At 40.8% G+C, this 15217-nt stretch overlaps 1 protein-coding gene across 1 annotated transcript in view; it reads left to right on the forward strand.

Annotated features, from left to right (window-relative positions):
- The window catches only part of sorl1 (sortilin-related receptor, L(DLR class) A repeats containing), a gene marked incomplete at its 5' end in the record, with an annotated part of 87893 nt that overhangs the window by 55556 nt on the left and 17120 nt on the right, over positions 1 to 15217 (forward strand). Inside the window, 23 exons of the mRNA XM_080053973.1 lie at positions 522 to 653; positions 1008 to 1099; positions 2285 to 2531; positions 3028 to 3166; positions 3713 to 3886; positions 4435 to 4548; positions 5239 to 5361; positions 6218 to 6337; positions 6935 to 7060; positions 7712 to 7822; positions 8063 to 8194; positions 8727 to 8858; positions 9154 to 9288; positions 10057 to 10209; positions 10575 to 10748; positions 11161 to 11289; positions 11962 to 12088; positions 12506 to 12675; positions 13466 to 13578; positions 14013 to 14117; positions 14249 to 14315; positions 14906 to 14988; positions 15107 to 15197. Coding sequence (XP_079910099.1) covers positions 522 to 653; positions 1008 to 1099; positions 2285 to 2531; positions 3028 to 3166; positions 3713 to 3886; positions 4435 to 4548; positions 5239 to 5361; positions 6218 to 6337; positions 6935 to 7060; positions 7712 to 7822; positions 8063 to 8194; positions 8727 to 8858; positions 9154 to 9288; positions 10057 to 10209; positions 10575 to 10748; positions 11161 to 11289; positions 11962 to 12088; positions 12506 to 12675; positions 13466 to 13578; positions 14013 to 14117; positions 14249 to 14315; positions 14906 to 14988; positions 15107 to 15197 — 2989 coding nt within the window. The remainder of the gene's footprint in view (positions 1 to 521; positions 654 to 1007; positions 1100 to 2284; positions 2532 to 3027; positions 3167 to 3712; positions 3887 to 4434; positions 4549 to 5238; positions 5362 to 6217; positions 6338 to 6934; positions 7061 to 7711; positions 7823 to 8062; positions 8195 to 8726; positions 8859 to 9153; positions 9289 to 10056; positions 10210 to 10574; positions 10749 to 11160; positions 11290 to 11961; positions 12089 to 12505; positions 12676 to 13465; positions 13579 to 14012; positions 14118 to 14248; positions 14316 to 14905; positions 14989 to 15106; positions 15198 to 15217) is intronic.

Consider the following 15217-nt stretch of genomic DNA (forward strand, 5'->3'; position numbering starts at 1 on the left):
CACTCAAACTTGCCCTGCCAAGCGCACAGTACCCCGAAGGCAGCCCGTCCTATTTGCATTTATGTAAATGACGGAATATTGAAATATTCAGTGCAAAATTGCCCACTTCCTATGCACATGAGCCTCATTGCCACAGGCAGTTATAGTGGTGCAATTTCCGCGTGCTATCTTGACGTAATTTCTCTCTCTTTATATCTCCTTCTCTTTCTGTCTCTTCCTTTGCCTTTACATCATATTAAATTGACATTATTGGGGAAATGTACAGTGGGTTGTGTGCTTTTATTTGATTTTGAAAATGAAACAGTTGGGATGTAGCTCGGGATTATTTAATAAGGGCTGCTTTTTCCAAATAATTTCACTGTATAAACCTCTGATCTGTTCATAGCCGACCTGTGTGGATGCGATGCCGATTATAGAACATTATAGGACGAGCTAGAACTGCTTAACGCATTATGCACCAGCACCACTATAATCGGCTTTGTTTTTTCACTGTGAGATTTCCCTGTGTCTGTATCCTGTAGCGTCTGTGTCTGAACGGCAGCACAGGGCAGGAGGTGGTGGTGAGGAAGGACCTGCAGAACGTGGAGGCCCTGACCTTTGATCCCATCAGTAGACTGCTGTACTGGGTGGATGCTGGAGCGCAGAAGATTGAGGTGAACACAAGCCTTTTAATGCGTCCCTAATCCCTATCAATTTTCGTCCAATTTATTCCGGTTATTTGATGTTGAATTCAATATTATTTGGTTGTTTTAGTCCACGGATAAACAGTCTACACTTATATACTCAATGTTTAGCATCAAATCAAGCGGATTTAGCTTTTTGCGAGTTGAGCTAATGTGGTATCGTACGTAGATATTTTACCCTTAAAAACTGTCAAAAAAACACAGAACTATAACTTATATGATTTAATACCTTTTATTTTTGTTCTGCCATTCCAAAGGTGATCAGGAGTTTATGAATGAAATCAATGAAAATCTGAAATTTTTTGACTGTTGTTGTGTTTGAAGGTGTCTAACCCAGACGGAGACCTGCGTCACACTCTGCTCAACTCTTCTGTCCTGGAACATCCCAGAGCTCTGGTTCTGCTGCCTGGAGAGAGGTGACACACACACACACACACACACACACACACACACACACACTCACACGTCACACACACGCACGCACACACACACACACACACACACACACACACACACACACACACACACACACACAGACACACGCACTCACACCCACAACACACAGACACACACACATTACACATGCATGCGTGAACACACAAACACATTCTCTGTCTCACACACTCACCCTCAAACAGCCCTTTGAGGAAGGGGTGACCAGCTCAAATGTCCCCCACATCAAGAACTCATGAACTGAAACTCACATTCTCGCATTCATCAAAACAAAGAGTTGCTTTCACTTCTGCTCATTTAGTTTCGCTTATATTATAATAAAGAATCGCTACACTGGTTTTGGTTTTTCCCTCCATCACATGGTTCTCCGTTTCTTCTGTAAAATAAATGTATGGTCAGCTCCACCACACTCACTTCCCCTCCTTTCCAGTCTTGCCTTTGTGGGTTGATTAAGGCCATATTTTTTGAAAGGAGGCATCTTGGACTAGACAAGGTTTATTTCTCTGATATTTTACAACTTTTCATGAAATGTTTGATGAATTTCCATGGCAGTATATTCCATAAATTACCTAATTCCTATTGCCAGTTGTTTGAGGTGTGTTTTTTTATAGTGGGCTCTCACACTGGACATCCGTACCATGCCCTAGCACGATTGACGGCTAAAGTCTAGTTTATTTACCTGTGTTCGTGCTCCATGCCGTTCTCAAGCACGGAACCCTTCCTTGGCAAGGTTGGAAGAGGTGTGCTTCGGCACGGTACTGATGCTCATGTACAAGCACAAGCATATAAGGCGTCCTGATGTCAATTTAAACGTTTGCGGGGTGCAGAGGTGGAATTTCTACCAGATCAAATATTAAAAAAACAATTGGATACAATTCAATAAATCCCAAAGTCAAAACTCAATGTGTGTGTCATATTACGATGTCATGTATAATCAAGAAGCATTCGTGCCACCCTTTAGACCGGTGTCACAAAGTGCAACCTTCGGCAAATAGATTATTTTCTTGGAATAGACAAACAGGTTAAATTGCTTGTGTTAATTCTTAGCTCATCATATGAGTTTTTTCCATAATGTCCAGTGAGAAACACACCAATATTTTCTTATTAATAAAGCCTTTTCAATTGACACTGATTCCAATCCTCCACAGTCTGATGTTCTGGACTGACTGGGGGGACAGAGCAGCGGGCGTGTACCGTAGCTACATGGACGGGACCAACGTGTCGTGCATCGTGTCTGAGGGCGTGCGCTGGCCCAACGGCATCACTGCAGATGACCACTGGCTGTACTGGACCGAGGCCTACAGCGACCGCATAGAGAGGGCCGACTTCAGCGGGGGACAGAGGAGCGTGCTCATGGAGGGGCTGCCCCATCCCTACGCCATCGCTGTGTTTAAGGTCAGACAAGAGCACAACCATACATGTACAAGAGGTGTTGAAAACAATCCATTCATGTAAAAAATTGTGATCTAAATAATTTGTTCATTTATATTAAAAAAAATTGTGTATTTTTTATTTTCATGTATATGTATTTTGCTGCCGTAGGTAATGTTGAATTGCCTTAAAACCACTTGCATTTTCATTACAAGCTTCACATTAAAATAGACATACAATGAAGATACGTAGATAAGACATGGACTTTAATTTGTGTTCTTGCCATAATTTCCCACAACGCCTCTCAGCACACAGTGGACTGGAGTACATCCTGAAATCCTCTTTTGGACTTAATCGAGAATACGATTTTGAATCGGGAATTTTTTTGAATCAAGAATCGATTTTTGAATCGAATCGTTGTGTGAAACCTGGTCTGGTATCAGAGAAAAGGTTGTTATTTCATGTTCACGTCCTCACTAAGAATCAGATTTAACGCATTGCTGTGGGATGCTTTTTACAGAATGACCTGTACTGGGACGACTGGTCCAGGATGGGAATCTTCAAAGCTTCAAAAGCCGGTTCCCAGAGCAACGAGCTGATTGTGGGCAGACTGACTGGAGTCATGGACCTCAAGATCTTCTATAAGGGCAAAAACAGAGGTGAGCAACGGAGAGTGGAGAAATGTGCAGGAACGTTTAAAAGTGAAGCTGAAATGGTGAGAAAATAATCTTTGAGATATCATGTAAATAACTTGGTTTGTGTAAGACTTAAGTTTTCAAATTGAAATCAAAGTTAGAAACCAACAAGTGACTGTCTTAATTAAGGAAAATAGTGGATTACAGATAAGAGTACACTCAGGATAGATAATAATAATAATAAAAATTATAAAAATTTATTTGATTTGTTTAGCAGTTTTCATAAAATAAACACAGCTCAAAGTGCTTAGCAATATAAAAATTACAAGCAAGCATTTAAAAATAGAATGATCACAAACACAGGTATGTAGTACCATTTAAAAAAAAAAAATAAATAAATAAAAATATATGAGGAAAAATTATACACACTTGATAAAAAAGTAAATAAAAGTAAAAAAAATTAAATAAAATTAAAAACAGAAAAAAACATTAATAACAGTAAGAAGGTCTACACACAGAGTTAAAAAGTGATTTATGCAGCGCTGTAATTCTGCTCAATCTCCTCTCCAGGCCATAATGCGTGTGCTGACCAGCTGTGCAGCCTGCTGTGTCTGCCTCAGCCCGGACACAGACACACCTGCGTCTGCCCGGACGGAGCTCCGACCGTCGCCATGCCCAACGGAGAGCTGCAGTGTCAGTGTCCCAGCGGCTACAAGCTCCACAACACAACCTGTGTCAAGACTGGTAAGGCCCCAGCAAGCACTGCATGATGGGGGATACGCACTTTGGTCACAGCATTTTTTTTGGGGGGGGGGGGGGGGGTCAAAACTATGTGCAACAGTAAAGACAAGAAATCGTTGTTTTCTTGTTATTTGCCTATGTTTTGGGGTTAATTTCTCAAAATGTAATAATAAAAAATAAAGTCTATTATGTGTTAAACTGTCACAGGAAATCTTCGGGCGTGATGCTATGAAGTAACCAAAGATACAGTATGAAGCACAATGTTAACCCTAATAAGTTACCTGTGAAATAACCCAATTCTTTATAATTAACTAATTTGGAGAGATTTGAATTGCTATTTAATCACATTTTTTTTAAATGTAATTGTGATTGTGATTTTTCTTTGGCGTTGGGAAAAAAAAAATCTTTGGGGGGAGCCAAACATTTCCCTTATGCAGGAAACACCCTGGAATGCTGTGCTGTAAGATACATGATTGTATTTCTGTTGGAAAGGACAACCAATCATTTGATGAATCAGTTCTATCATTGGTTCCTTTCTTTCCTCCAATCAGAGCACAGCTGTCTGCCCAACCAGTACCGCTGCTCCAACGGCCGCTGCATCAGCAGCATCTGGAAGTGTGACAGCGACAACGACTGTGGAGACATGAGCGATGAACACGAGTGTCGTAAGTCTTTTCTCACCATGTGAAATCAATGCAAAAGCTGTTCTCACCCTACATAACTCCACACATTATCTGTAATGTCATTAAGATAATGTCACAAAATGCTGATAACTAAATGTGCATAATGTAACCACTTATTACTTCTTGCGTCAGTTATCACATTATCATACGAGCCAAATATTTTTCTCCTAATAGTTCTAAAATGTTATTACATTAGAGAGTGAGTGAATCATTAATGGATTAAAGGGCTAATTGCTTGAATGTAGTCTGTAGTTTGCATTGAGATCACTCTTTTAATAGTTAGTACTGTAATTCAAGGCTCAGTGCAGGTGTGTGTGCATGTATTTGTGAACTGAACAAACTACAAAAATAACAAAATATCACAGTCACTCACATCAATTTGACATTGCAGGTAAGATGAAAACAGTTAACAACAACAACGATAGAAAGTAATCGGATTAAACTGAAATGTTAGTGCACATTGTAAAATATCACGTAAATTCAAATGCAACAAAGATTGCACAGGGAATAAAAATAATATACTGTATTGAGAGTATATACATTTAAAATGTAACGAGTTGTTATGCGTTGGAAAGTTATTCCACCAGTTAATACATTATGGGTTTTTATTATTGGTTGTTATATTTCCAGCTCTTACAGTCTGTCTTGTCTGTATGTCACGTTTCCTCTCAGCCACTACCACCTGTGACCCGTCCAACCAGTTCCGCTGTGTGGCCTCAGGCTCCTGCATCCCCCTGGCCTTTAAATGTGACCATGAGGACGACTGTGGAGACAACAGTGATGAGGAGCACTGTGGTGAGATGGGGCCCCTCATAAGCCAATTAAGAGGAATAATATGAAAAGGGATAATGTGTAGTTTCTAGAAAGAGTGACCCGTTCGCTACACATTTCCAAAGCTGTATTTGAGCATAAAGAAAAGAGCTAGATTCATGTGTTATGATCTGTACATCCGACAGCATTTGTGAATGCCTTTGCTGTTCTCTCACAGAGCTGCTGCAGGGTTTTGTGTCAGTGACTCAAAAATCAAAAGAATTGGCGTAATCTTTTCAGGATTTGAAAAAAATAAAAAAAATAAAAATAAAAATTATTTCCATGCCAGCTAAACAAAAGGTTTCATTCTTTCGAAATCCTTCTTGACTTCCACATTACAAGTTCACTTCCTGTCGTAAAATGCTCCTTGGATCTCAGGCAAGCTGCATACCTGGTTGGATGACATTTCATTGCCAGCGTATATTTTTTTTTATACAATAGTGTATGCCACACACACATGTTTTGTATGTGACATGTATTGGCTTCTTAAGCAGAACTCTGTAACCTTAATAATAAATAATCATAATATCTTAGCTTTATATTCTGCTTTCAAGAAACCCAACGATGCTTTACAAAAGTACAGGGGGATGAAAATAGGGCAATAACAAGCAAGGAATAAACATGAGTAAATACACAAATAAATAAAAACTGGTCGCTCAATGGAAGAGGCCGAAGTTATTTAAGGCAAAAGGTAATAAAGACATAGTGCTAAAGTATAGGGTTAGGTTATAGGAAATTCCCATTCATGTAACTAAATCTATTTTTTTGGTTTTGCTGTACCAGGGCCAAGGGTTGAAATGTAAGGTTGTGCTAACTGTAATATTGATGCATTTGTTTCCAGAGTCTCACCAGTGTGGCCCAGGAGAGTTTACGTGTGCCCGAGGCGTCTGTATCCGCGAGGCGTGGCGCTGTGACGGAGACAACGACTGCAGAGACTGGTCGGACGAGGCCAACTGCACAGGTGAACACTCACTCACTCATCCACCAATACTGTGGAATAACAGCTACAACATCAGTTAGAGTGGGAACAACATCACAGAATAGTCACACAAAACAATAGCATTCTGTCTGTACCGATATTAAAGGAGGGGTTCAGTGTGTTGTATGACGTACTTATGCATAGTTAGTGTGTTACATTATGGAGATCACTCACTTTAGGGAGTTTGGGGCGAGACGTCGTTGTACTGTTTCAGAGGGGACCAGCAGAAAAACGGTTTTCCGCCACATATGTAAATGCTTACCTAAAACAAATGTATTCATTCAATTCTATGCCAAATGTAGGATTTCTCACTGTTTTTGTTTGCCACCAGACAGCTGTTTTATTTTTGATAAAAAACATAACAAAAAAAAACATAGTTCGGCCATTGTTCTATTTGTAACGCCAACTTGCGCTGGTGTAGTGTGGTGTATCACTCAGCCATTCACCGGTCGACACTACATTTAGCGTAACAATTGAACAGATATTTATATTTTAGGTAAGCATTTATGTATGTGTAGAAATAACATTCTGTGACCTACTTCTCCAAGTTTTAAATATCTCTTTCCTTATTGTCTCTAGTGGGCCACCATACATGTGAGGCCAATAGCTTCCAGTGTCACACAGGTCACTGCATTCCACAGCGCTGGATGTGTGACGGAGATGATGACTGTCAGGATGACTCAGACGAAGACCCCCGACACTGTGGTGAGTAGAGAGAGAGAGACGCGCACACACACACACACACACACACACACACACACACACACACACACACACACACACACACACACTGATTTATTATCATTATTGTACACACTAAATGCATAGCCGTTTGCTAAAAAGAAGGAAAAGAATAGGTGTGTCTGACCAAAGAAGATATTTACCCAAAAATGTAGGACCTTTAGGATAGTGAATAGTTGTAGGAATTAAGTATAAAACAGTTACACAATGTCATTGAACCCAATGGTCACACCAAAAATACTACATTATGATTATGAAAAGCAAATATTACCATTTAAAAAAAAAAAAAAAAAAAAAAAAAAAAAAACTGCTTTACTCACATGTTTTCACAGATAACTGCTTTCCTACTCTGTATGTATCTGCATCTATTAGTCATTTAAGGGCTGGTTTAATATGTTACTTTATTTGATATTAATTCATTTTTACTTACAATACCTTAAAGGTTACAAAGCAATTTAGGTGTTTTGTACTACAATCATTTCTACATTTGTTCTAAAGTTAGTTAGTTTCACCTCTCATGTGCTTCAGTGAAATCTTCAGGTCCAATGGTCCCTGTTTAAGACACTGAAGATCAAATCTAAATACTGAAATACTGTTCTGTGTGTGTATTTCCAGAGGGAACTCGCTGTAATGGCTTTATGTGCTCCAACCACACCTGCCTCCCAGCCACCGCACACTGCAACGGCATCCAGGAGTGTTCAGACGGGGCAGACGAGCACAACTGTGGTGCGTGGGATAAGCCAGAATGCATGGCAGTTATCAGACTCCTAGTAATAAACATGGGGTTAGGTAGTCAACGAGCATGTTAACAGGCCAACAAAGGTTTTTACATATGGCATATGTCTTCTGTTAAAACATACAATGGAATCGTATGTATAATTGACACTAAAATACACTGCAAAGCTTGTAGTAAAAGTAGAATAATAATGTATGAAAAAGTAACTGTTTTTGCTTGTTGTCCCACAGACCCCCTGTGTACTCGCTACATGGAGTTTGTATGTAAGAACCGCGCCCAGTGTTTGTTCCAGTCCCTGGTCTGTGACGGGATCAAACACTGTGAGGACGGGTCAGATGAGGACACAGAGTACGCCGGATGTGGTGAGGACACACACACACACACACACACACACACACACACACACACACACACACACACACACACACACACACACACACACACACACACACACACACACACACACACGACTTTACTTTATAGAAGTTGTATTTGAGAATTCTTCCGTGGTTACATTTGTGTCTTATCCTTTAATCACTGCTTTTGAACATTTTATCATTGTTAGAAAACTATAGCGAGCAGTCATTTCTAATTCTAAAATTTGTATTTCTTAGGATTAATAAATTCATTTATTTTTTGGGTATAGGGCCTTGAGCCTGTTGGTACATAGCCTTCCCACAATTTGTAAAGCTTTGAATGAGTGCCGCGCTGATTTGCACTGTAGTGGACATTCTCTGGAGTGGAGGACAACATTTTTTTTTGTGCTGTGTATTTTCCACAAAATTTCAAACTTTGAATAAACTCAAAGCTCATCAACTATCCATTCATACATTCCCATCAAACATTGTCCCTTGTGTTATTCTGACCGGGTTTTTGTTGTGTGTTTTCTGCCAGCCGCGCCGTCTGAGTTTGGCAAAGTGTGCGACGCCTACACCTTCCAGTGTTCCAACGGAGTGTGTGTGAGCCTGGAGTGGAAGTGTGACGGCATGGATGACTGTGGGGATTACTCTGATGAGGCCAACTGTGGTGAGGAGGGAAGGGTTTACTTTATATAGACATACAACCATGTGGAAGACATTAACAAACATTATAACAGCATAGTACATTTCGATGAATCAACAACAACTATGACACAGATACACAAAAAAACAAAACAAAAAAACAAGGCGATGTTAACAATTTTTATTTACAAAAATAAATCATTTTAATCATATAAAAGTATTCAAAAGAATAGGACATTGTGTTTTTAATCCACCACGTATTATTGTTTGAGGGCAGATGATCCAGCTTTGTTATAAAGTGTGGCTGTGTGCGGTTGCAGGTGCTCCCACCGAGGTCCCGGGCTGCTCCAGGTATTTCCAGTTTGAGTGTAGAAACGCTCGCTGTATCCCAACATGGTGGAAGTGTGACGGAGAGAACGACTGTGGGGACTGGTCTGATGAGCTGCAGTGTACAGGTAGGTACACAGAGACAATCCCTGATAAGGCTGCTACACTTCAATGCAACACAACACTTGATAGATTACCATAAGTGGAATCAATCAGGTCTGAATAGAGGCTAGATTGACGACTACATGAACCAATCAGGTGCTGTCTTTCACTCAAATGTTGTGTCAGAATGTGGACCATGATTGGCCCGGTCAATTTTCGACTGGGCTCCTCCCCACAGAGATTGGAGAAAGTTCAGACTGATGAACTGACAAATGTGAAGCTCATAAGATCAGACTGGTTTCTTCTGGCTATGCAAAATTGCATCTCAGAACCTTTTAAGTATATCCAGGCCATTAGCATTGATTAACTAAATATAGTGTGAAAATGCATTTGTTTACATGCAAATTTGTTTTTAGCTGTCTCTGTGGAAAGTTAGCTGGGTTAGTTTGATAAAGAAGCACTTTATGATGAGATAAATTATTAGTACAAAATTATACCTAATTCACAAATCAAACTAATACAAGTGATCTGATAACTTAGCTCTTTCTTTCTTTCTTTCTTTCTTTCTTTCTTTCTTTCTTTCTTTCTTTCTTTCTTTCTTTCTTTCTTTCTTTCTTTCTTTCTTTCTTTCTTTCTTTCTTTCTTTCTTTCTTTCTTTCTTTCTTTCTTTCTTTCTTTCTTTCTTTCTTTCTTTCTTTCTTTCTTTCTTTCTTTCTTTCTGTAATATAGTGTATATAGTATATCAAACCATCCATCCTCAGTGGTTGAATATTTGAATCCCTCCTCCCTCACAGGTGGTGGAACCCCCCACACTGTTTCCCCCGGGCCCTCTACCTGTGCCCCAAACCGCTTCCACTGTGGCTCTGGAGCCTGCATCATCAACACCTGGGTGTGTGACGGCTACGCTGACTGTCCTGACGGCAGTGACGAGCTGGGATGTCCCACAGGTAAACAGCCTCTCTCTGCTGATTGGCTGAAGGAAGCAGTGGTTCATATTATCTTATGTGAATGTGTGCAGGTCGTGTTCATGTTTATAATGACCTTGAAAAGATGGTTGCTTAGGAGACATATACAAACGCAAACAGACAAGGTTTGGTCAAATAAACACCTAAATGTTCACGTTGGACCTTTTTATTTATACTTTTTTAGTATTAGGCAAATTATGCAAAATTGACAAATGCTTGAAAAAAACTTTTAATGTTATTACCTGCAGTGTCTCACCTTTACCAGAAAATAAGATTCACCAACCAAAAGTTATACAAGTACAACTCTCCAGAGTTACATAGCATACTGCGTGTTTCTCTTCCTGCAGCTAATGGCACAGTGACTGTGGCTCCAGTGCCCACCCCCCCTCCTCCCCCTCCCTCCCCTGGACGCTGCAGTAAGGCTCAGTTCTCCTGTCGCAGACCCCCCCTCTGTATACCAGACTGGCAGCGCTGTGACGGACTGGTACACTGCCAGGACGGCTCTGATGAAGACCAATGCCGTGAGTCTACACACACACACACACACACACAGACACACACACACACACACACACACACACACACACACACACACACACACACACACACACACACCACACACCACACACCACACACACACACACACACACACACACACAAAGAAAACAGAATGAAAACCAAGAGGAAAATGTCCTGTTTCGGTAAAATGCTTTTGCTATACATCCTACAGTCCACTAAGCTTCCACTGACATCTGTTCTGGTTTTGATCGCTAAAAAGCATTGTACTACAATGTTGAAAAGTTGTAAAAATCTGCAGTTGCAGGCTTGAAGAAGTGGTCAGAGGTGTGGGGGCGTGGGATATTTGGAGGTACAGTAGGACATCCTATAACGGGAACAGTAATGTTAATGTAACGCCTGTTTTTCTCCCTGCAGCCACAAGGGGGCCTCTGTTCTGCCTGAACGGAACCCGCTGTTCTGATGGAGAGGCCTGTGTGCTGGACACTGAGAGGTGTGACGGCTTCCTGGACTGTTCTGACCACAGTGACGAGGACAACTGCACCCGTACGTACCACACACACTCACCATCACACAAGGGTCAATACATCAAATACAAAGTGGTTGGAATTATTTCATTTGACAGTATCAGCCTCTAAAAGAAACTGAAGAATCATTCTATCCCTGCGTTCCAAATCGCATACTCCTCCTTTTTTTATTCTACATACTACAGCTGATCACAAAAATAATTGAGTAAGCATGCAGTAGGCAGACACACTTTTAATTATTTATTTCATCATAATCTTTGATCTTGCTTATATATCTGTGGCACCGCTGGTTGTTTTCATACAGAGGCTCTGTCGATGTGATGTCACATCCGGTGTGCATCGCCCCAAATAGCATGCTTATTTCCACACTAATAATTTCGACTAGATGTAGTAGGCCTCCAGGTATTTCTAAACATGTTAAATCTGACCACAACAATTGAGATATACAGTACCATACTTTACCATACTAAATTGCAGAGAAGTATGAGTATTGGAACGCAGGGTATGTCAGGTCCACTGTGAATGCCAGTCAGTCTACATCAGTACTTCAATGCACTTCAGTAGCATTTAGTATTTAGAAAGCAGTGCAATGCTGCCACCTGCTGGCTAGTAGTGTTGATCTCAGGCTGTGCCATTTCAGCCACTCCAAACATTGTAATCCATAAGAACCCTCTTTCTCTCTTTCTCCCAGAGGACGCCCTGGCCTATAAAGTGCAGAACCTGCAGTGGACACAACACTTCTCTGGTTCAGTCACCCTGACCTGGTCTCGGCCCAAAAGCCTTCCTCTGGACTCCTGCTATTTCCTCATCTACTACAGGTCAGTCTTTAGTTATCTGTGTTAGCGTAGCACCAGATGTACACAGTGTTTTCTGGAGTTATGTTTTACTGATAGCCTAAGTCATTTAGACTGTATTTTTGTATTTATTATTGTACACTTTGAGGAAAAAGTGGAAATACAATTTGGTGAAGTTGGAAAGATGTTGACAGATTTGATCTTCCAGTGCCAGTTGAGTTTATTCTCAACATTGCATTTCGTCTTTATTCACAAAATGGTGTCTTTTCTCCCGTGCATAATGAAGAAAATAACTTCCTCCTCTCTTTCTCCCTTGTCCTTAATATTATTCATGTTCATTACTACCATGAATTGTAATGAACATCTGCTATTATTCTACATTGTGAGGCAGCCCTGATGCTCTCTCTCTCTCTCTCTCTCTCTCTCTGTTCCTGTCTTCAGGCTGGTGGGCACCCAGCAGTGGACCATCATGGACACTCACAGCAACAAGAGCAGCTACCAGCTGAGTGTGCTGAAGCCAGACACCACCTACCAGGTCAAGGTGCTCACTCAGTGTCTCAGCAAACTGCACAAGACCAACGAGGTCATCACAGTCAGGACTCCAGAGGGATGTGAGTAGCGTCGAGGAGCATTTAAACCAGATGCTCAGAATTAACACTGGTTTGCAGATTTCTGATATGACCTCTAACAAAGTAGTAGTTGTGTGGTGCTCACTGTTTGGCATTTGGATGTTTGATGCTAAAGTCATGCTCATGCTGCTTTTCCATTTGCCGTTGTTTAGGTACAGAATCATCAAGATATAAAGTCCTTTTGTGGCAAATTACAAACACTAACCTTTTTATTCATTTAATTTCACATGGCTGCCATCCTCATCATATGGATTGAACCGGTCTAAACCATGAAACTGATTTCACTATTCAAATTATTTTTATTCTTTAACTGCTGGCTTAGAAGAGTGACCACCTGTGGTGTTTAAGCACTCAGTCGGACACTACAGACGTTGAGCCTTTGTTTAGCTTTTTTCCCATTCGCCTCTCCAAAATGTCTTTCTAAAACCATCATGTTCTGAATGTTTTAAATATTGAAATAAACCAGAGAAAAATCACTTTACATTATAAGGTGTACATGGTTCATATTTAAAAAATAAACAAAATAGCTAGGCTAAAGTAATTTCATTATTATTATTATTATGAATAATTTTGAATGATGGACGTGTGTGTGTGTGTGTGTGTGTGTGTGTGTGTGTGTGTGTGTGTGTGTGTGTGTGTGTGTGTGTGTGTGTGTGTGTGTGTGTGTGTGTGTGTGTGTGTGTGTGTGTGTGTGTGTGTGTGTGTGTGTGTGTGTGTGTGTGTGTGTGTGTGTGTGTGTGTGTGTGTGTGTGTGTGTGTGTGTGTCTTGCAGTGCCCGACCCACCCAGGAACCTGCAGCTGTCTTGTGATAACGGCGAGGACGGGAAGGTGGCAGTGTCCTGGAGCCCTCCAGACAAAGGACATGGCCTGATCAGAGCTTACATTGTGAGTCCTCTTCATCCACATACATCCATTCATTCACATGGTCATTATTTTGTCACATTTTGGAGACAAACATAAACAGGTCACTTTCAACTGAGCTTTTACTCTGTGTCCATGGCAGACATATAAAAGACAGAAACATCACTATCTAGTTATCCAATAAGGAACTCGGTCACTGTTTTGAAAATCTCTCACAGCATGTTACATTTGACAATGTATTGCAAACACTCAGAAGTATGCATTGCCTTAATATTCCTTAATGTGTGTGTGTGTGTGTGTGTGTGTGTGTGTGTGTGTGTGTGTGTGTGTGTGTGTGTGTGTGTGTGTGTGTGTGTGTGTGTGTGTGTGTGTGTGTGTGTGTGTGTGTGTGTGTGTGTGTGTCTGTGTCTGTGTCTGTGTCTGTGTGTGTGCGTGTGCACGTGTGTTCATGATGTCAGGTTGAATACAGTGAACGAGGAGATCTTGAGTGGACGTCACAGAGAGCCACCACCAACTACACAGAGGTGAAGGATCTGCAGCCAGACAATCTGTACAGGTTCAGGGTAAGACACACACACACACACACACACACACACACACACACAACACATAATTTCTGTTACCACTCCACTGTGGTGAAATATGATGAACAGTTTGTTTGAATGTTGACGTGATAATGTGATGCTGTTTACAGGTGTCGGCGGTGACCAGTCGAGGTGTGGGCAACTGGAGTGAGATTAAATCCATCACCCCTAAGAAAGGTAAACTGTTATCTATCTCCCAACACTGTCACACACGTTCTTGAAAACCCACCCATTAAAGCCATTTACTAATGTTAAGTCACATGGACTGCATTTATATAGCACTTTTTTCCAAAGAGTTTTAGATTGTTAGCCTCTCATTCACACACTCTTAACAATAAAGTTAAACTAAATCAACTACTACAGTGCATCATGGTGCAGTAATTTAAAGTACTTTAAAAAGCATAGTCAATCAATAATAAAACTTTAGGTTCCTTATAGCAGGAAGGGGCCTTTTATAAACACAGGGGTATGAAGATGAAATACAACAGTAATGTTATGTTTCATTTAAGAAAATGAACTTCTATCCGTCTGTCTATATTCACATTATTAATCCATCAATAAAACAACACAGTCATGTTGACGCTCACAGATTCTTTGTCTTGTTAAGACATGTTTAACTGCTGGTAATACGACTCAGCATCTTCTCCAGATTCAAATGAATTGATGAGATGTAAAGGCTTAATGTGAAGCACGTGGAGGAAGTTAGCATTAGCAGCTAAAATGTAAATGTAATGAACCACTGTGACATGCCGTTTGTGTGTCTGCAGCTCTGCCTCCTCCCTCTGTCATCGTTGACAGCATCACCAACCACTCCCTGAGCCTGTCATTCAGCTTCAACTCCCAGTACGAGGTAGGAGCTAACTCGCTAGCTAACAAGAGCGCTAACAGTCCTCCTCACTGCTTTAACTCTGACATGTCTGTGTGTGTTTAACCATGCCTGATGATGGCTCTCCTGTGTTCCTTTTAAGGTGAAACAGTACATAGTGATTCTGTCCTGGCAGTTTGACACGCATGTCAAGGAGAACAAGAACTACACCGTCAGAGAGAAGGTCCTCAGAGGTACTGTTGTTTGCCCTGGG

This window comes from Ammodytes marinus (genome assembly GCF_949987685.1).
Source record: "Ammodytes marinus genome assembly, chromosome: 3".
In the NCBI taxonomy this organism is placed as follows: Eukaryota; Metazoa; Chordata; class Actinopteri; order Uranoscopiformes; family Ammodytidae; genus Ammodytes; species Ammodytes marinus.